This window comes from Microtus oregoni, unplaced genomic scaffold, assembly GCF_018167655.1.
Source record: "Microtus oregoni isolate MIOR12 unplaced genomic scaffold, Mior012 000023F_ref0000262, whole genome shotgun sequence".
NCBI classification, from domain to species: Eukaryota; Metazoa; Chordata; class Mammalia; order Rodentia; family Cricetidae; genus Microtus; species Microtus oregoni.
In genome coordinates this window covers 30,892,872-30,914,602 of record NW_024543082.1, presented here as the reverse complement: position 1 = coordinate 30,914,602, position 21,731 = coordinate 30,892,872, and the positions used below count along the sequence as shown (strand labels likewise).

The following is a 21,731-nucleotide window of genomic DNA, read 5'->3' as shown; positions in this document are numbered from 1 at the left end:
GATCTACCACATTATCACTTCCTACAATCAGGGATTCCTACTCTGCCAGTCAGTCTGCAGAGTCTTCAAGGGGCAGCATTCTCCTGGGACTTCAGCTGTCAGGCCCAGCTCACCCACTCCTAGGGCTTTGTCTTTCTCCAAGGCTTAGCTCCTCTGGCTGTCCTGTTTGCTTGGGGAGGAAACCGGTTTCACCAGACCTTGGGTCTCTGCTGAAGGCAAGTGAATGGCCAGGCCAAAGTGTTTTGGCTCAGCCTTTGGGGCTGACTGAGCCTGTCAGACTCCATGGCAAAGGAGTACCGAGCAAGGATACAGGACAGCCTTCACCCAGAAGGACTGGAAAAGGCTCCAGGAGGAAGAGTGGAGACTCCGCCTCTGCTTCTTAGCCTGGGTCTGGACTTCCTGTGTTTGGACTGGCTAATGGTTAACTGGGAATGTCCCCGCAGCTAGGAGCACCCACACCGTTCTGCACCTCCATGTTTATAGTCTGGGTCACAGACGGGATAGGGCCACCTCACGAGAAACTTCCTGTTACCGGGTAAGGAGTGTCCAGTCAGAAGTGTTCCTGTGTTTGTGTGGAGTGCAGACGACAACCAGGAAGCCCTGTGTGAACGGAATACAAGAGATTTACCTGTCCGAGGTAAGGCAGGGAAGGCCAATGTGGCAATCCTGTAACGAGCGTTTTTCCGGTGCGTTTCTTCTCCGGGGCTCTGTGGGTGCCTGGTAGGCCATTGTTGGGGCTCCCCACAAAATTGCCCAGAGTGTTTACTTTCCAGCTTCCATGGGGTTGAAAATTAAACAGGGAGGCTGCTCTCAGGGCTCAAAATCCCAGTGATTTATCAGTTCTGGGGATAGGCTAGGGCTCTGGTGGAATTCAGAGGAGGCTCTCAGATTCACAAGCAGGGAAAGCAGTCTCATTCCTGGGCAAACTTGTGAACTGCCATCTCCCTGATGAGTAGCTTCGTGGGTCGCTGCTGTTGCCACTGGGGGTTCCAGGAGGGAAGGCAGGACCCAGTGAAGAGACAGGCCCCAGTCAGTAAGGAGGCAGAATCGTAGGGAGGTGAAAGGCCTCCATCAGGAGGGACACTGCAGTAAGGAAGCAGTTCTGAAGACAGGAGCTCAGTTCCAGGCTCCAAAGTGAGGCAGAAATGCTGGGATCTTGCTCTGGAGGTCAGTCAGAGAGAGCCCCTTGCTCAGCTTTATTCTGACCGAGTCTGCTGTCCCCGAGAAGCCTTGGTCCTCTGTTCAGCCTGAAACAACGTGTTTCGACCCTTTCCAGTATAAAATATTTTCAGCAGTTTAGAAGCAAGGAGCGAGAGTTCTGAGGCAGCAGATTCATGGTCTTTCAAGATGCTGGGAGACCTGTCAAGTTTTCTGAGTGGTTTTCCTCCCTTGTCAGGCCAGTGAGGGAGGGGTAGGATGTTCACAAAACTTAAGAAGACTTATGTTTTTGAAAAGATGATAGGTGTGTTTTTTTCGACTAAAAGGAGGTCATTCTAAGCTTTTTGTAGCAAAATGAATGGAAGTTGAGTCTCAGGTTTGGATGTAATTGTTTTTTGTTTTTTTTTTTTACTCTTTGCTCTTTGGGGGCCCACCACCCACTTCCCAAATAAATGCATGGATACTTATTCTTACTTATAAATGCCAGGCCTTAGCATGGCTTGTTTCTAGCCAGCTTTTCTTAAATTATCCCCTCTTCCTTTGTCTCTGGGCTTTTATATTTCTCTATTCTATATAACTTTCTTTTCTTCTTACTCTGTAGCTGGCTGGTATCCTCTTCTCCTCTTTTTCTCATTCCTTCCTCAGTTCTCATTCTTCTCTTTATTCTCTGCCTGATAGCTCTGCCTCTCTCTCTCCTGGCTAGTATTGGCATTCAGATCTTTGTTAGACCAATCAGGTGTTTTAGACAGGCAAAGTAGCACAGCTAACTTCATAGAGTTAAATAAATGCAACATGAAAGAATGCAACACATCTTTGCATTATTAAACAAACATGATGTAACACATCTCAAAATAATATTCCCCAACATTTGGATCAACCCCTCCTCAGCGGTATTAGCTAAAGATTTCTGGCCTAGATCCATATTTAAAGTCACACACGTCATTTTGGGTGTCCTGTAAATGTCCATTTTTCGATGATGTCAGCGGCTGCACACACTGTCAAATGCTATGTCCGTAGTCATCACATCCTGGTGCAGTGGCCTCGCTGCTGACTCCTGGATTCTGCTGCTGGCCTGGGACAGCAATGAGGCAGCTGAGATAGGTCTATGGGACAGACACAGTGACACTGGCAGGCAGGAAGCTCCCAAGGGGAGCTCTTCCTGGGTTGTGACGACTGTGCCCTTATTCTATAACTCATCTGTCAGTGGGTGAAGCGTTTCCTGATGACCTTTGCCCGTCCTTATAGCAGTTTCGGTAATGATCAGTAGCTGTCTTTCAGGCTGGGCCTAGTGGCACACACCGGTCATCTGAGGAGACACCCTTTCCTCTACAGTATCTTTGAGTCCAGCCTGGGCTACACAAGACCCTATCCTAAAATAAACAAAACAAGTCAACCAACCAGAACATCAACAACAAAATGTGTTTAGTTTTCAGAACTGGGCAGTTCAATCCCCCTCCTCTCCTGCTGACCAATAGAGCCATTCCTTTGTGAGCTTGTGTTAATTAAGCTTGAAAATTAGCAAATGATTTATTACCTACTTTGTAAAACTGGTTCTGGGCTCAGGGCTCAGTCTCAAAAGATTGTGACTTCAGCAGCAGTGTGGCTGCCTGCTGACCCCTGTGGAGGAGGCATATTCTCCAGTTCTGCCCAGTACTTCAGGCCCACAGTGGGGCAGTACCTTAGTGGAGGTGTTTCAGCCCTCAGGTCGGAATGTGGGTGGTTAAAATTCTGTGCACATGCTGAGGTTTGGCCTCAGAGAGACAAAGGGGTAAAACCCCACCTTAATCCTTTTCCCTGAGTGGGGAGACCTGGGGATGAGTTTAGGTGTAAAGGGAGAGTCACGGGGAATGGAAACTCTCACTCTCATTTCCGGGATACGCACAGCCCGAGAGGTGGTAGTCATTTCCCCTGCCAGTGTGGACACCTCGCTGGCTGTGGTGCTTCAGGGCCCAGCAGAGAAGAAAAGAGAGCAGAGGACTGAACAGGTGTGTCTTCACGTGACAAAATCCCACCCCCAGAGTCCCGCGGGGACCCAGCATTGCTCAGTTTTGAGGGACCAGGTGTCCGCAGGCAGTGGTGTCCGTGGAGGCCTAGCTGGAAACTCCCTGTGTCTCCGCTCTGCAACTGGGGGGGGGGGGGGGGGGGGAGGATTTGGTAAACAGGCCCTGTCCCGAGGGCAGGAGCAATACTTTTGCAGACAGCTTATGATGGTTTACTATGCAGCTAGTTAGTGCCAGACTCTCCAGTGGGACCCACGATGCTGCGAGAAGGGAAAACGAAATAAAAAAAAAAACTGAAGGATGGGCGGGTCATCAAAGAAGCAGGCGTCAGAAGGAGGGTGAGCCCGAGGGGAAGCTCTGGTGCTGCTGCCAAACCGGTCCACAGAGCTCACTTCATCTGCCTCAAGCTTCCTGAGTATGACCTCACTCTTCCCACTAACCCCTCACTCCGCACAGGACCCTCTCTGTAGCGCCTCAAAGGTGCCCAGCATGGCTCCGCCCCAGGCCCTTTGCACCTGTCCTTTCTTCTGTTTCTCCACTAGAGCGAACGTGGGTGCTGCCAGGAGCCTGTCCATGAGCATCTGCTTAAAGTGACTGCCAATACCTGGTTCTGTTTCCCTTCCCCTGCCTCACTGCCTTTGAACTGCCACTACAATTGTCTGTTCACCAAGTCCCGTCTTCCCTTGAGCTCATGATGGACAAGGAATTGCCTTGGTGGTGGAAATGAAGAGCAGCCAACCACATTGCACTTTTTGGCCAGGAATTTCGAGTCGGGCTGTCCTGCTGAGTCTTGTCAGTTATACATGGGCTTAAGGTCAGGTCTTGTCCTTCACTCTGTAAGGTGAGCCACACTAGAGTTCTTGGAGGTCTGTGCAAACACAATGATGGTTCTCCGGTGAGCCCCAAATGCGTCTTCTGAGAGAATACTGCCCTGCCTCATAGGCAAGGCCCCAGAGGTATCCAAAGGGTTGGTAGATCCCTTGGGCTCTAAACATCACCTCCTCCCTTCACTTTTCAGGGAAGAAGGATCATGCTGAGATGGAGGGTAGGTGGAGAGGAGTCCTGGCTGTGCTGGTCATCCTGGCTGGGCTGACAGGTAGGTTTAGTGGGTGGGTGGTCTGTTTACCTCAAAAGCAGGGTGGGAGAGAGGGTGAGCAGAAGATGCAGTAGGACTGGCTATAGTTGATTCTCCTCAGGTGGTCCTCCTCAGCCACTCCCTCCAGGTGATCCTCCTCAGGCACTCCCTTTAGGTGATCCTCCTCAGGCACTCCCTTTAGGTGGTCCTCCTCAGGCACTTCCCCCAGGTGTCCTCCTCAGGCACTCCCTCCAGGTGGTCCTCCTCAGGCACTCCCTTTAAGTGGTCCTCCTCAGGCACCCCCCCCCCCCCCGCATGTCTGTCTCATGGCCAGCCCCTCAAGAGCTCTCATTCCTATTATTAACTCTACCTGAAGAAGATCCCCTTGGTGTCTCTGATACCCCACCTGGCCCCCATTAGGACTTTCCCTTATCCCAGTAGACATAATTGTTTCACTTTTTGAGATACTTTTCCCACTTGCTTCTCACTTCTTCAATCTCTTTGTAGCTTTCAAGGGAAGGCTGGCTCAAGTGTCTCCTGTCTGTGTCTTCTTGGCTTCTGTGATATCTGGGGTGGGATCCCCAAGCCTCATAATATGTCATAATATCTCTGACCCCTCATCACAGCCATGCTGACCGGAGTTCATCGGGGCATCAGCTGGATCCAAGGCCCATGGAGAGTGGGCTGGGCTGACTCTGAAGGTCTCAAAACCTTTAGAGTCTGTGTACCCAGCTTTGGGCTGATTAGGTCTTGATTCCTTGTCCACTGCCTCTGGGATCTGGCTTCTCATTTCTCTGTGTCTCCTATTATGGCAACTGGACGGCTTGATGTAAAAGAAGATGATGCAGGGACATTTGTAGGCCAAGGTACCCTGGATGATGTGTCACAAACCGAGCCATCCTTGTGATCAACCTGGAGACAAGAACACCCAATGGGCAGCTGCCCCTTCCCTCCCCAAATGTCCCCAGTTCTACTAACTGTGTGGGCAGCCGTGCTTGTTTGTGCTTCAGAAGCTCGTGTGCTCCGTTCTGGATGGGTAGACACTGGGCTTTCAAAGGCTGGCCGCGGCCGTGGAAAAGGAAGCAAAACAGAGCGAAACTAAGTAGGAAACCAGGCAGGTTGTGAAATTCCACTTTGGAGTGTTTCTGTAGGTGAAGTCTAGGAGCAGCTAGCTGGCTGAGGAGTCCAGAGGCAAAGGTGTGACAATCCCCCATCTAACAGCACACAGTGAGAAGTAGGCTGCAGGGGCCTGCTGGACATTTTCAGTACAGTGGAGAGGATGACCAGGTCTGGGAACAGTTTAGGGACTGAGCCTGGGGCTAATAGACCACCTTAATCCACACTTTAGGAACATTTTGAGGTTACAAAGGTCCTTTAAAGACTGGAGAGCATAGGATGAACTGTGGGCTTAGTTTTTCTGATACATATTTTTTCAGAATAAATATCATATATATTCATATACATATATATGATCAGAAAGACATATAATCAGAAATATGTATAATCATCTCGGAAGCTCAGCAGACAGTTTAGACCTGCCTGGGGCCTTCGCAGGACCCCATTCTGTTCTTCCTCAGTGGGGCCCAGCATAGAGCATGGTTGGCTCTTCTTCTGAAGGCTTATCACCAAAGTTGTTCTCTCTGCCCTCCATCCCTCACTTCTTCCCAGCTGTTAGCCACACGGCCAGCCTGATTTCCCATTTGCTGCAAAGGTCGGGTAAGAAGGAGGCAGCATGGGATGTGCGTGTGTATCATGATGTGAAGGTAGAGTGTGAAGCCGATCCGAACTAGGAAAATGGACATGGGGTCAGGACAGACTGTGAAGTTTCTTATGTAAAAAAGATCATCCCCCTCTTCTGTGCTTGTGTAGGTGTGCGCGTAGGTGCATGCATGCGAGGTCAGAGGTCATGCTGGGGCATCGTTCTTCAGGTTGCTGTGCACCTTGTTTTTTGGAGACAGAGCGTCTCACTTTTACCTGGACCTTGCTGCTTTGGCCAGGCTGCCTGGCCAGTGAGCCCCAGGGACACCTGCTGTCTCCACCTCCTCGATGCAGGAAGTACAAACATACACCACCACACCCAGCTTTTCTGCGTGGGTCTTTGGTGTTAAACTCAAATCCTCATGCAGTGTCCTGACTGAGCCACATCCTCGGCTCAGGAGTCAGTTTCAGAGAATCAGCAAGAGGTGCAGGAGTTAGCTAACCCCTGCTCACAGGAGCAATTTAAACTGTATTAATGTCAGGATGGGCAGTGGGAAGAAAGAGGGCCCTGCTCAAGTCTAGAGGTGGCAGGGCAGTTCCAGACATACTCATAGGGCACGAGAGAAGCCCAGCTCCGCCAACTGAAGAGTGTGGACCCCACAAACCTTCTGGGAAAAGAAACTCCCCAAGGATTCCCGCCGACAGCAGACACCCGAGGTGTGTTGAGTGATACCTGCAGAAAGCTCTCAGTCACGGGAGACCCTGACTTTTCTCAGCTTCCTGCTCCATTGTCCAGCTTTGCCCTCCAGGAAGAGAGAGAGTGGAGGAGGGGAAAGTGAGAGCTGAGGTCTCTGTCTGCTTTGTGTGGGGCAAGGCCTCAATGCGGTGAATCACTGAGAAAGGAGCAAGGCACTGTGGCCGCACATCCTTGTTACTGGTGCAGCTGAGGGCAGCTGGTGAGTCCAGAGGGGACTGCAGCTGTAGGGATTGAGCTTAAGGCTTTGCTGTCACCCATTTCGTTTAAATGTCAGTGTTAAGTTTTTTTCTGGCCCGATGAACCTCTCCACCATCGCAGTAATTCAAATCAGACCAAATCAAACCAAATTTGAAGAAGCCGAGGTTTAATGGATGCCCTCTGGGAAAACACGGAGTGGGGGGAACGACAGAGAACCGGGGAGACCATGTGTTCATTTAAATAGTCTATGGGAGTGGTCTTGGCCATCCCTGGGGAGGGGTCACCTTTGGCAAGCTTTCTTGGAGGTGGGTTCTGGACTGCAGCAACTCCCAGGGGAGAGGGTCTTAGAACTTTCCACCAAACATCCCAGACTCTCTCTCTCTCTCTCTCTCTCTCTCTCTCTCTCTATATATATATATATATATATATATATATATATATATATATATATATGCCAGAGGGCTGGGATGATGCTTCCAACCAAACATTCCAGACTCCTTGGATAAAGGGGGTGCCAGGGAGCTGAGGTGACAATTTCTGTCATACCCTGGGCGTGGTGGTGTGCACTCAACCACTGACTTGGTTCAGGTGCCTTCTCACCTTCATTTAGCTCTGTCCCATCTAGGCCAGCTGGTCTCTCCTGGCCTTGTCTTCTCCAGAACCCTCCCCTCTGCGGGTCCTCGTGTGAGTGTAATCCTTTTCTCCATTTGTGAGTCCCTGAACAAGGAAACTCTGCCCCATGGTACATTCTGGGTGATCATGAAGTGCTAATGTGTGGCTCTCTGTCATTCCCGGGGATGTTCAGGGCTCTGCTTAGTTTCCTTCAGGGACTGCCTCACACTTGCCCTTCAAGACATGAAGAGAAGGGCTAGCTTGTCGACCCACAGGTATTATTTAACACCAAGGTAGCCTATCCTGACTGATGGGTTGGCCTGCAGAGAAACCAGGGCATATGCTGTTTCAGTGGTCTCCTGAGGGACAGGATTCAGGGGAGAGTCTGTGATTCAGGGTGGCAAAGCCTGAACTCAGGTCCCAGTTCTACTACTGTGACTGTAAGTCCTTGGTGTCCTGTGGAGAGGACTGGTCCCCTTTGGAGGCTGTGGAGGAGAATCTGGTTCCCCATCTCTGCTTGCTGGTTATTGCAACCCTTGGCATTCCTTGCTCCATGTGTAATACATCACTTGAGTCAGTTCCCCTCTTCACATGGAGTTCCTCTCTGTATATTCCTGTATCTTAGACTCCTCTGCCTTTCTCTTACAGAGAACCTAGGCTTCAAGCTGAGGTCCATCCTGCATCCAGGATGATTTCATATCGGGATCCTTGGCAAAGTATATCTGCAAAAACTCTTAAATGCTGCATTTTGTGGCATTGGTGACTGAGAGCTTCTAGGGAATGGTGGTGAAGCCAAGGCTGCCTGTCTAGGGCAGTGTAGTTGGAGGCTCGTATTGGCCATGGATCTACCAGCAGTCCTGGTCCTTGGCCTCAGGGTCAATAAGGTAGACAGGCTGAGCCTTCAGATGGACACTCAGAGAATGACAGCGGACAAACAGGTTAAATGACATCGTTGACTTATGTCAGATAATTCATTTTACTGCCCTGAAAAACTGATTTCCTTCTAGCTTCTGGATCCAGTTATCAGATCATAGAAGGTCCTCAGAATGTAACAGCTCTAAAGGGCTCAGAGGCGCGCTTCAACTGCACCGTGACCCACGGCTGGAAGCTCATCATGTGGACTCTCAAAAACGTTGTGATGCTGAGTATCACTTCCCAGGAAACCATCATCACCAACGACCGCTTCACCTCTGCCAGTTACAACGGGAGCGACAGCTTCATTTCTGAGATGATCATCCACGATGTGCAGCCCAGCGACTCGGGGCTTGTGCAGTGCAGCCTGCAGAACAGTGATGTAGTTGGAACAGCCTTCCTCTCCGTGGAAGGTGAGTCAGCTGGCGGGCCTTCTGAGGCTCACAGTCGTGATGTCGGGATGCGTGGGGTCCACACTCAGCTATGGTGGTGCATACTGTAATTCTGAACTGATGACTGCTTGTGTGTATTCCTGACCTCCCTCCATCCCTGCATCCTCTCATGCATAGTCTGACTTCATTGTTCTGAATAATCTGAGCAAATGCTTGCTGAGTTTATGTCTCTCTCCTTCCCTCCCTTTCCTTCTTCTTCCCTCCTGCTCTCCTTGCTTCCCTCCCTCTCTCCTTCCCTCCCTCCCTTTTTCTCGTTCCCTCTTTCTTTTCCTCTATTCTCCCTCCCTCTTTCCTGATTGACCCCCTTTCCTTGTTTAACCCTTTCCTCCCCCTGCGCCCCCCCACCCCCGTGAGATAGATTTATCACTTCCCCATCTAATCTACTCCAGTGTCTAACTGCTTTTCTGAAACCATTTTCTGGAGTTCTTCGTCATGTAGCTGCAACTCCTCTGATTTGGACAGTTGGGGGTCACGGCCCCTTCTCTAGCTTTTTGTCTACCAGCATATACTTTGTTATATACATTATCGAGGTAGAAGAATGCTTTAACTACTTTATGACTTTGAATTTCTCTGATCTACTTTTCTTCTTGCCCCAGTGACTACAGCTGTTAAAGTCAAAGGTGTGTGTTTTCCAAATACACCATGTATTTAAGAGAAAAGGGTAGACACTAGTCTATACTACCATAACTTATTTTCATATGTAAAGGTAATTTGGTGTCCTGAAGATCACTATAAATTGATAAAGGTAAAAGGATGTGTTTTAAGGGGCTTTAGATAGTTTTACCCAAATCAAGACCCTTTGACACTTTTTGAAAGTAAGTTTATATATTATTGACAGAGGTTGTAATTAGTGGATTACAAATTTCTATCAGATATTTTTTGGCAGTGTTGGGGACCAAACTCAGGTCCTTGTGGTCTCTCTCCAGGGCTCTCCCATTGAGTTGAGCTTTGTCCCCAGTTTTCTAGAGTTTTGATTTCTATGAAAGCATTTTTTATGAGAACAAGCTATGTCTTTGAGATTTTTTTTTATATCCACTTATTCCCCCACCCCAATGAAATCCCAGATTCTGTCTGTTGTCAAATCAAATGTGATAATACTTGGTGAAAAAGCATGTAAAATATATAATTTGTATTTGCATTTTTACAATAATTTTTCTTTAGAAATTGAATTAAATTCAGGATTCTTTACTTTGGGGTATCTTTAATTTGTTCAATTAATGGTATGGTGATATTTTCTAAGTAGTGATTGTTGCGGGGTTACCTAGAACTCTCGGTCTAGTTTGCATGCCGAGGTTCTCCTATTTTAATTCAGTTATAATGAAAAGAACACAGGACATGGGTTCTGCTTTTGCCTTCCTCACTTGTCAACCAATGAGACTCCTGCTCCGGCTCCTTCCTTCCTCTGTAAGGTGGGATGAGGCTCCTCTATTTAGCTCACACATCTGCTGTGAGGACCAGATGATAAAACCACAAAAGACTCCGTCACTTTGTCCCATGTAGCTTGATGTACATCCAGCTGGGTGTCCAGAGTGGCCTAGTGGTTAGAAATGCAGGCTTGGGAACCTGGCTGCCTGGGTTCCCGTTCTGTCTTTGTTGCTTAGAGCTATATGGTCTTAACAAAGCACACAGTGACTTTGGCTGTGGGTTGCTCATGATCAGGCTGTTGTAGCATGGGGTGGGTGGGTCGATAGAAAGCCTTTACCATAGTGTCTGACTCACAGAACATTTTTTTATTCCTGGAAAAGAGAATACTAATCTAGAGGGCAGGCTCAGTTGGTAAAGTGCTCGCTACGCAAACACCAGAGCCTGAGCTTGGTTCCCTCAGAACCCACATGGGAAAGCTGGGTGTGGTAGTGCATGCCTGCAATTTGCAACTGGTGGAGACAGAAGGGTCCTTGGGGCTTGCTGGACAGTTAGACTAATGAAATTGGTGAGCTCTAGGCTCAGTGGGAAGAGAGACTCTGTCTCAAAAAACAAGATGAAGAATGATTAAGGAAGACACCTAATGTTGGCCTCTGATATAAACACACACACACACACACACACAAACACACACATATATATTATATTATATTATATTATATTATATTATATTATATTATATTATATTATATTATACAGGACAGAAGACCTTCAAAGACATTTTAAAGACCCACAGATAGTGTTTTCTTGAAGTGGGAGTATCTCTGAGAGAGTAGAAATAGATCATATGAGGGCTGTAGAACTGGGTCCCCAGTCCATGCTCAGTCCTCTGAGGGCTGATAGGAATGGGGACCACAGTTTACACTTAGTCCTCTGGGGACTGAGAGAAGTGGGGATCCCAGCCCACACCTAGGAAGTGTGTAGTCATGTATCATGTGAATACAGACTGGAAGGTGGGGCTCCTTACTGCTGTGCTCATGACATGTACTTCTGAGAAAATGCACACAGTTCTGAAGTGGTCCCCAAGGCGCTAAGCCTGTACATCTGCCTGAAAACCTCCGGCACGTACCTTAGGCATTGGTTATTGAAGCTTTTGGTTTTAATATGGAGAGAAGGACAAGCATCTAGGGCACTGAAGCTTTCTCCGGGGTACTGCACAGGCACGGCAGTGGGCAGAGCTGCTCTGTTGTCGCAGGAACACTAAGCAACGGGCTTTCCCCATGAACACAACCTTGGAGAAAGAGGGAACGCCCATGAAACACCAAGACCCATTTCCTTTTCCATCCCCCGTTTCAGTAGAGCAGACGCAACTCCAGCTTGAGTTCTCTCCCATCTCTACGGCTATTCCTGAGACTGTTTTTGAATAATGTCTTTGTCATGTTCGTGGATAATCCTGTGAAAGCCTCCTCCAATGGGAAACAAAAGGCTGGGGGAGCTGGTTCTCTCCTTCCATCATGTGAGTCTTGGGGCTCAAACTCATGCCATAAGTTTTGTCAGCAGGGGACTATCTGCTGAGGTGTCTGGAGGGCCTCTATTATCTTCTATCTTAAATCTCTTTCCCATCAAAAAACAGAGGAGTTGACAAAATAATGACCATGTAAAACCCAAGCCCTTCATATTAAAGTCACCTGCCTCTCGTTCGCTCATTTACAGGAATGCTTAAGGTTAGCACAGACATCTTATTCTAGGGGAGCATCCAGGAAGTATAGCATCCCGGAGCAAAGAGATATGGCAGAGCCTCTCTGGTCCTCTCCAACTCCAGGGCATGACTTCTCGTCATGACCGAAGACAAGGCTAACACGCTCGTGACTCTTCCAGTTCCATTCTCCCGAATGCTCAGGGGAGCTTCATGCTGCACATTGAAAAGGTCTTCTCAGCCATAGGCCAGCATCGTCCACATTACTGAGTATGATAAAAACCACACAAGGGGAAAATCTAGTCAACCGCCTGATAGGGCTGTGGTCCAGAGGGAGAGAGAGGGAAAGCCCTCCTTGTGGTTTCAGGTTCTATAGTGAGCTCACCTTCAAGAAGACACTCCTGTTTGAGTTTTGGCATGATGTCAAAGGATAGCCATGGTTATTTAAAAAGGCTACGCAACACTGTGCTCATCTGTGGACGTCAGATTTCCTTCTGCGCTCTTCAACAAAGCAGTCTTCTAACCTGTGAATGAAGCTGCCAGCTTGGGAACCTAGCTGAACACCACAGAGATTTGCATAGACCAACAATGCCACTTGGTTTATTAATTATTTTATTAGTTTAAAAATGCAGTTTAGCAGAAATGTGTTCATTTATATCAACATGTAATGAGTTACGTTTGTTACTTTTAAGTAAATATTTTAGAATAGTTTATGGAGGAACTATCCACACAAAGGAAGTTCTTTGGAGTCTCTTGTGGATTTTAAAAAGGAACTGAAACCAAAGTGTTTGAAGATCATATATTCATTCTGGCCAAATTATCCCCTTTAGGGATAGAAAATGCAGAGTTGGGGGCTGGAAGACCCCAAATTTCAGTAGTTACTCTGAGTGATGGAGCCGTGTTGTGCCGCAGAACCTCGAATAAGAGCAGAGTTTGCCATCCCTGGTCCAGTGTTCTTTTCATTATATCAACAGCTGGGGTGGTGGCTGGTAGCACATTGGAATTTGAACATTTGAATGCATATGTATGTCACTAAGGCTGTGTCTTTGCTGGAGCCTTCCTTCAGGCTAGTTCAGTAATGTCAGCACAAGTAAACATCGTTTTCAGTTGGATTCCTGGCAGCGTGAAGGCTGCCACTGGCAAGTGGGTTCTTGAAGAAAATATTGATCTAAGTCAAGGATTCCGGGACTGAATTGGGTTAATTCGGTTTATAATAGATTTGATTTTGGTATAATTTAAAAACTTATTTTTAAAGGAATATGCCAGGCAGTTCTTTTTTGAAGTTTACTGCTGAGTGAGGCGGCACTTGCCTGTCTTCCCTGCTCCTGGGAGGTAGAGGCAAGAGGATCTCAAGTCCAAAGCCAACTTAGAGTGATGTTTGGAGAGCCAGCCTGGGCTACATGAGACTTTGTCTCAAAACAAAACAAAAAAAGTTTATGACCCCAAATTATAAAATGAAGGTGATTTAACATAAGAGATTTGCTGTTTATGAGTCTCTGGGCAAAGAAATATAGATTATTCCCCTTCCTGCTTGTTTCCAGGATTGCCTAAGAGAATCCTGTGGGCCCACGTCAGTGCTTCTTGATTTGTATTTCTCATTATTCTCAGGAGACACTTCACCTTCTCGTAAGAGCAAAGCAGGTGTATATAGACATGGTAGATAAGACCTGAACTGTGGTTTCCTGGGACAGACACAGCCTTCCTGAGGCCTGATATGTAATTTGCAGCTAAAATTGGGAAAATCCGAACGCTGTTATTTCTTGGCTTGTTTCTTTCTTCTCTTTAGTTATGGGGACCCTGAACATTCCCAACAACAGCCTTGTAGTCACGGAGGGTGAGCCCTGTAACGTGACTTGCTCTGCCCTGGGCTGGACCCCACTCCCAGATATTTCCTGGGAGCTTGAGGTCCCGGTAAGCCAGTCCAGCTACTATTCCATTCTGGAACCTGGTGACTTTACAAGGACCCTGAGTGTCCTGGCTCTCACACCGCTGGGCAATGGGACCTTGACCTGTGTGGCAGAGCTGAAGAACCTGCAGGCCAGCAAATCCTTAACTGTCAACCTAACTGTGGTTCAGCCCCCGCCTGGTAAGTGAGCCTCGCCAGCCAGAAAGCTATGAGCGACCATTTCCAGTTCATGGGAGGGTCAGGCTCTTGGTCACTATACGTGGCCAACCTGGACTGTGACCTTGACGTTAGGTGGAGATAGTGATGTTGTCAATCCAGTGGCATGGGCTCAGTCTATGATCTACCTATTCTTACGATTCCTTCTTGAAAGTTTTTCTTTTTCCTAGCTGCAAATGAGCCACTGCAAAACCCTGTCCACTACTTAGATAAGAAGACAACAGGTTCAGACATAAATACTTGACTTAGTGTTTTTCAAAACTGAAGTTGGTGGCTAATATTTATAATCCTAGCACTTGGGAACTGAGGCCGTAAGATGGCTGAGAGTTCGAGGCCCACCTGGGCTATGTAGTGAGTTCCAGAGAAGCCTGGTTTATAAAGCGAGTTTCTGTCTTGAACAACCAAAACAGTGTCTCATTGTCTAACTTGACTAGGTGACAAAACTTCCAGAGGAATACACTGTGACATAGCAGGAACTCTAACGTTGTTCATTAAAGGGACCCTGTGGAGCCTGTGAGTTCTGAGCTGGCAAGGGTACAGGGGTGATGTGGTAGGACATGAAGTTTATTAGAAGAAGGGATGCTGTTGGGCATAAACCCAGGGCCTCATATGTGCCAGGTAAGGGATCTACCTCTGACTTCAACTCCGGTCACACGAGCCCTGGAGACTCACAGTAAACCCTCATCTCACAGAAGAGGAAGGGGGCCCTGGAGAAAGCAGGGAGAATCTCTTCATTCTCTTTTCCTGTTCCAGCATTTCTTGGCTTGTGTAAGTAGCTCTCTGACCCCCAGTCTTCATTTTCACATGGCTTCCGTGAGCATGTGTCTGTACATATCTTTGTCTCTCTCTCTCTCTCTCTATCTCTGTCTGTCGGCCTTTCTCTCTCATAAAAATTCATTTTTATTCTGTCCATGATAGTCTGTTCCTGTCCTTATTCTTCTTGGTGTTCAGCTTTGTCTCAGGCTGCCCACCCCCTCAGGTGACTTTTTGACATTTTCTTATTAGCTTTTGGGCTCTCGCTCAACCAGGTGCTCCTTATTTACTTCGCTTTGCCCATGTCCAACCCAGCTCTCCCACAAGCTACTTAGAGACAATGAAGTCTGGTCCAGGCTTTGACAGGCAAGACTGAAAGACAAAATTCTGTTGGCACCAAACAGACAAGAACTGGTGGTTGAAAACCCACATTTCACCAAGATAATGAGGCAGCCCAGAGCTCTGGTTGATGGATGGCCCCTTCTAGAAATGAATCTTACGGATTAGCTCTCTGCCATCCTTTTCTTCTGAAGGAAAGGGCACTTCGTTCCCCCTATCAATGGAACTCTTCCTTAACTGGGACTGCACCTTAATTACAGCAGCTGTCGGCCAGAGGGCTGGGAAGGAAGGCTCTGCGGGTAGGCAGCAATGAGCCTTGCTTTATTGGACTCATTTGCAAAAGGGTAATTCGTTTCTAAATTATTCATCAAGATCAGAGCAGCTGGTATCTGGCTCCGTGTTGTGTGTTTTATGCAAGTTTTATTAGCTGCAGACCTCCTTCCACCTTGCCTGTGGAGCTAGAGGAGCTGGGATCAAGTTCGTGGAGAGTAGAGAGGTGAGCCACTTGTGATAGTTGCCAGACTTCCTCAGGGTGGGGAACCCCAGTTCTGTACCCCCATATGTACCACAAGGCTGGGGGCTTATCCTTAGGTGAGCTCAGAAAGTCTAATGGACTTGGGTCACAGAGTATGTGCTGCCCCAGAGATCAAACACTCACCTGAAGAAGGCGCGTGGGAAGCCAATGCTTGTCTTTAGAGCTGGTTTCTCAGTTCTAGAAAAACCAGTTTTCTTAGTTACTGAAACCACAAACCTGTGGGTAGCAGACAGCCACATTAGAAAGCAAAGACTCTTGGTTATTTGTTGAGGAGAGATGTGAATGAATGCTTACTCACTCCAGATAGGGGACTAGTGATGCACCAAAGAAATCGTGCTACCCAAGAAGTTTATTGGGGTCACTTACAGGAGTATGAATGACTCAAATACATCACCAGATTGATGATTCGGGACCACTGTATTCATGGAACACCCTGCATGACTTACAGGCAGTTCCACTGAAGGGTCTTCCAGCAATTATTACAGCTTATATAGCTTTGGGGAAGAACCTGTGAGTCTTGTGACTTTCGTTACCTTCCAGAATGTTTTGATCCTCTTCCATTTGAGACTCTTCCATTGGGAGGAAGGAGCTACACAACAACCCAACAAAGACATATTCCAGTGAACAGCATGGCCACAGATATGCCCCTGTGGGTGTCCCCTTGGTGCTGGTTTTCCTCATGTATAGGTTGTGATGTGAGGCCGCATTCTAGGGCACATGAGCATCTTCTCAGATGCAATGATCTAGTTTTATTTCAATTCATTTCCATGAGAAGTGACAAAGTCAGACAGAAAGGGTGGTAGGCACGACCCTGTTTCCCCCTGAGGTAGACAGGGCGGCGTCCTCCTGGGGTCTATGCAGCAGGAGTGGTACTGCGTCTCTCTGTTCTTTCCAGTGACTGCAGGCAATCTTTGATGTTCCTTGGATTGGAGAAGCAGCCCTCTGACCTAGACCTTCTTTTCTGCATGGCCTCCCTGACTACATGACTGGGCATGCCACATGGCGTTCTGAGGCTCAGTTTTCCTGCATGTGAGATGGGCAGGCAAGCTGTTTTTTCTCCTGGCTATGGATCATTGACTGAAGGAGCCTGGATGCCTGTGCTGCGGCTCAGCCCCCTTTAGAAGCTCTCATTTAATTGGTTTTTATGGAATATGATAGCTTTGATGTTAAGTTCCGAAATAACTGGTTTGAGAGTACTTAGCCTAAAATCTTAAACCCTGCTTTCTACTTTAGCTGGTCAGGTCCCACAATCTATATAGATCATAGATGGATGCTCTATCTAGCCCACTTGGGAGGAAGTTAATTTACCCCTCTGAGCCCCAGTTCTGTCATCTGTGAAGATGAAATAATTGTAGCACTTGCATTGGGAGAAATAAGTATACTGGAATGTCCAAGACAATTTCTCAATGTGATTCTTGCTCCAGAGCAGGAAGGACAGAAGGGCGAGCAGTTTTCACAAACATTAATGCCTCACACACCCATGTCCTCTCTGGTCAGCTTGGGTTTTGTATGCAGTGATGACATTTTATGGCAATGCAGCTTATGTTGAGAAATTCTACGCATCTGCTTTAATGTTGTGCTAACTCTTTCCAGACAGAACATTTGGGAAAATGATTCTTTCCTTCACAGATTGGAAAAGGATGGTCCCCAAGAACACAATAAAGAAGGTTACGTGTTCCTGAGGAGCACACAGGGGTGGGAAGAACTTAGGGAGCAGGGCTTGAAGTTTAAACTTGAAGATAACCATAGTAGTCACTGTGGGTTGCTCAGGTAGAGTGTATCCACCCTCTCCAGGGGCTCTGTCACTCACCTGAGTCATTCACTGCCCTGAACAAAGCAGCAGCCATACCTTTCCAGATGTGACAGAGTAGGAAGTGTGTTAAGAACCTGGCTTTTTTTGTACTGAGCCATAGGGCAGGTTTCCAGAGCTCTTTCCTATCTTATCTACACTGTGAACAGATTGGATCATGAATCATTCCAAGAACCTGTTTTTCTACCTATTATCATTTTTTGGCTTAACAATAAGACTGTTGTTTTCAATGGGCTGTGAATGATTTATTCCAAAATGACTTTCTACTAAACAAGATTATCCATGTTTTATACACACACACACACACACACACACACACACACACACACACACGCACACATATATGTAACAGGAGGTAAATGAAAAGCATTATTAAAATAATGTTTCCTGATGACCCCAGACATGATAGACTTGATTAGAGGAGATATGAGCAGATGTGTCTCAAGGGAGAGACTCGGAGGAAGACTGGACTTCCAGGGAGAAGTGAATACCCAGACGGTGTCAGTGTGGGGCTGTTACATGCGGCTGGGTACGGTGGCTGAAGTAAGATGACAGTGAGTGATACCACGAGTCTCCCAATTCCCTTCTAGACTCAGTCATCAGCCCCAAGGGGTGGCCTTTCCTCTGTACACACACACACTCAAGAAGAAAGCAGTCACTCTCTACTCAGTCGAGAAAGCTTGTGGAATCCAGCCTGGTTCGACAGAAGACTGGAATGTTAAGTAGGAGAAGAGGCCATGGGCAGGGAATGTTTGAGTGGTTAATAAACATGCTGTCATAAGTAGGGAGAATTCAAGCCTATCTCTTACATCAGGAGCCAGGCCTCCTGTCTAGCCCCAGCCAGTTCCCTTATCATGAAAACGTGTGACGTTTGCAAACTTAGGTTTGAGAAAGGCAGTCCATCTAACTTGATGTAGGGTGTCCATGGCGATTGTAAACACATGAGTTCTACCTCAGAATCTTTCACACACATTTTTTTGAGTTTAAACAACTTGGTAGACCAAGACTTGTGACTGGCAAGGGAATCAGAGGCCAAAGGCAACCCAGAAAGGAAACAGGGGCCACAAAAGGGATTAGGTTCTCTGGTGGGAAGCCCAACGTGGCTGAGAGTTAAGAGGCTTCCGCACCGATAGAGTCTGCTTTGATTCTGCACTGCGAGAGTCAAGAATGTAGCTAAGACCTTAATGATATCATTATTGTGTTCGTGGTAAGAGAAGCATGGGAATATCCCATAATGGGGCAGAGTGGCCTCGGAACAGACTGTGCTTTCATTTCCTTGCCACCCAGACCCAAAAAATCATACAAAATTATATGAATTGCAACACTGTTTGGTCAAGGGCTCAGGCATATTCCTAGCTAGCTCTTACATCTTAAATTAACCAATTTCTATTATTTTATATTTTACCATGAAGCTCATGGTTTGTTACCTCATATTTTACGTCTTGGGTGACTATGTAGCGTCTGCTTGACACTGCCTTCTTTCTCTCTGCATTCGGTTTAGTTTTCCATCCTAGCTATAGTCTGCCCTGTCACAGGCCAAAACAGCTTCTTTACTAAGAATGGTAGCACACAGAGGAGAATCCCACTACAGTGGCCTGAATGATATTCTGAAAGTGTATGCCACCAGCCTTTCGCATGTGAAGCATTGGAATGCCCTTGCCGTCCTCTCGACTCTGTCACTGGAGCAGGTTTTGAATCTGATTGATCAGTGGGCATTACAAGAGATTCCCAGTGTTGTGTTCTCTAACTATGGGACTTCTTTGTGACAGCATCCCAGTTTTGGGGGTTGGGGAGGTATGATAAGGAAAAGACACAATCCTATCCGCTCTCTAATATCTTTTTAAAACACATTTAAACATTTCTGAGATTATATTATGTTATTTCCCCTTCCCTTCCTTCCCTCCAAATCCTCTCATATACTCCCTCTTCTTCTTTTTTAAAATTCATGCCCCCTTTTCTTTGATTCTCTCTCTCTCTCTCTCTCTCTCTCTCTCTCTCTATATATATATATATATATATATATATATATATATATATATATATATATATACAACCTGCTCAGTTTGAATAATGCTACTTTTATTTACATGTTCAGGGCTAAATGTTTGGTTGTGGACATACAATCTGGATGTTCTTCCCTGGAGAAGAGTATTTTTTCTGCTCTCAGTATTTGCCAGTTGCCTATAGTTCTTTGTGTAGGGTAAGGCTCCCTCTCTTTCCTATCTTACTTCAGAGAGATATTGGGGAAAGTGGCAACAGATGGCATTAGAAAAGTAGTTTGGACTTCCTACACCCTGCGATTCTTCTCTGGATATCTTATATGATGAGAAAGGAGAGGTCTAGACCTGTCTCAGTGTATCTGACTGCCCAGTGCAAGAGGCAGATAAGAACTCAGCTCTTTAATCCATCCATCATCCATCCATCATCCATCCATTCTTCAACCATCCATTCATCCATCATCCACCCATCCATCCATCATTCATCCATCCATCCATCATCCACCCAACCATCCACCCATCCATCATCCATCCATCCATTATCCATCCACCCATCATCCACCCATCTATTCATCATCCATCCATCATCCACCCATTTATCCATCATCCATCCATCCATCATCCATCCATCATCTATCTATCCATCATCCATCCATCCATCCATCATTCACCCATCCATCCATCATCCATCCATCCATCCACCCATCCATCCATCATCCACCCATCCATCCATCTATCCATCCATCCATCCATCCACCCATATATCCATCCACCCATCCATCCATCATCCATCCATCCATCTATCCATCCATCTATCCATCCATCCTTCTATCATCCATCCATCCTTCATCCACCCATCCATCCATCATCCACCCATCCATCCATCATCCATCCATCCATCATCCATCCATCCATCCATCCACCCATCCATCCATCATCCATCCATCCATCCACCCATCCATCCATCCATCCATCATCCACCCATCCATCCACCCATCCATCATCCATCCATCCATTATCCATCCATCCATCATCCATCCATCATCCACCCATCCATCCATCATCCACCCATCCATGCATCTATCCATCCATCCACCCATATATCATCCATCCATCCATCATCCATTCATCCATCTATCCATCCATCTATCCATCCATCCTTCTATCATCCATCCATCCATCATCCACCCATCCATCCATCATCCATGTATCATCCATCCATCCATCCATCCACCCATCCATCATCCATCCATCCATCCATCATCCGTCCATCATCCATCCATCCATCCATCCACCCATCCATCCATCATCCACCCATCCATCCACCCATCCATCATCCATCAATCCATTATCCATCCATCCATCATCCACCCATCCATTCATCATCCATCCATCATCCACCCATCCATCCATCATCCATCCATCATCCACCCATCTATCCATCCATCCATCATCCACCCATCCATCCACCCATCCATCATCCATCCATCCATTATCCATCCATCCATCATCCACCCATCCATTCATCATCCATCCATCATCCACCCATCCATCCATCATCCATCCATCATCCACCCATCTATCCATCCACCCATCATCCACCCATCTATTCATCATCCATCCATCATCCACCCATTTATCCATCATCCATCCATCCATCATCCATCCATCCATCATCTATCTATCCATCATCCATCCATCCATCATTCACCCATCCATCCATCATCCATCCATCCATCCACCCATCCATCCATCATCCATCCATCCATCCATCCACCCATCCATCATCCATCCATCCATCCATCCACCCATCCATCCATCCGTCATCCATCCATCCACCCATCCATCCATCATCCACCCATCCATCCACCCATCCATCATCCATCCATCCATTATCCATCCATCCATCATCCACCCATCCATTCATCATCAATCCATCATCCACCCATCCATCCATCATCCATCCACCCATCTGTCCATCCATCTACTCATCCATCTGCCACCCATCTTTCTGTATTTCCATTTAACCATCTACCCACTTACCCAATCCTCTCTCTCTGTTATCCATCTACTCATCCATCCCCTGACCCATCTGTTATTTATCTATCCATTCATTATGACTAGCATATTCCAGGTATGTAGGGTATAAGGAATATAATACACAACATATGAGCTCAAAGGAGTTAGGACCAGTTTAGATTGTAGAAGATAAATAAGAAGAAATGGAGAAAACCACAGTAAATATAAGCCGTTAA

The 21,731-nt window shown here is 47.0% G+C and overlaps 1 protein-coding gene across 2 annotated transcripts in view; it reads left to right on the top strand.

Annotated features, from left to right (window-relative positions):
* Positions 1-502: 502 nt before the first annotated feature.
* Positions 503-21,731, top strand: part of Igsf5 (immunoglobulin superfamily member 5) — a 39,201-nt gene continuing 17,972 nt past the window's right edge. The window contains exons 1-4 of one of the 2 annotated variants that reach the window (XM_041673179.1): positions 503-637; positions 4,177-4,254; positions 8,506-8,823; positions 13,707-14,006. In XM_041673179.1, coding sequence (XP_041529113.1) covers positions 4,197-4,254; positions 8,506-8,823; positions 13,707-14,006 — 676 coding nt within the window. In that variant the 5' untranslated portion in view covers positions 503-637; positions 4,177-4,196. The remainder of the gene's footprint in view (positions 638-4,176; positions 4,255-8,505; positions 8,824-13,706; positions 14,007-21,731) is intronic. The other variant, XM_041673180.1, reaches the window with a different exon arrangement.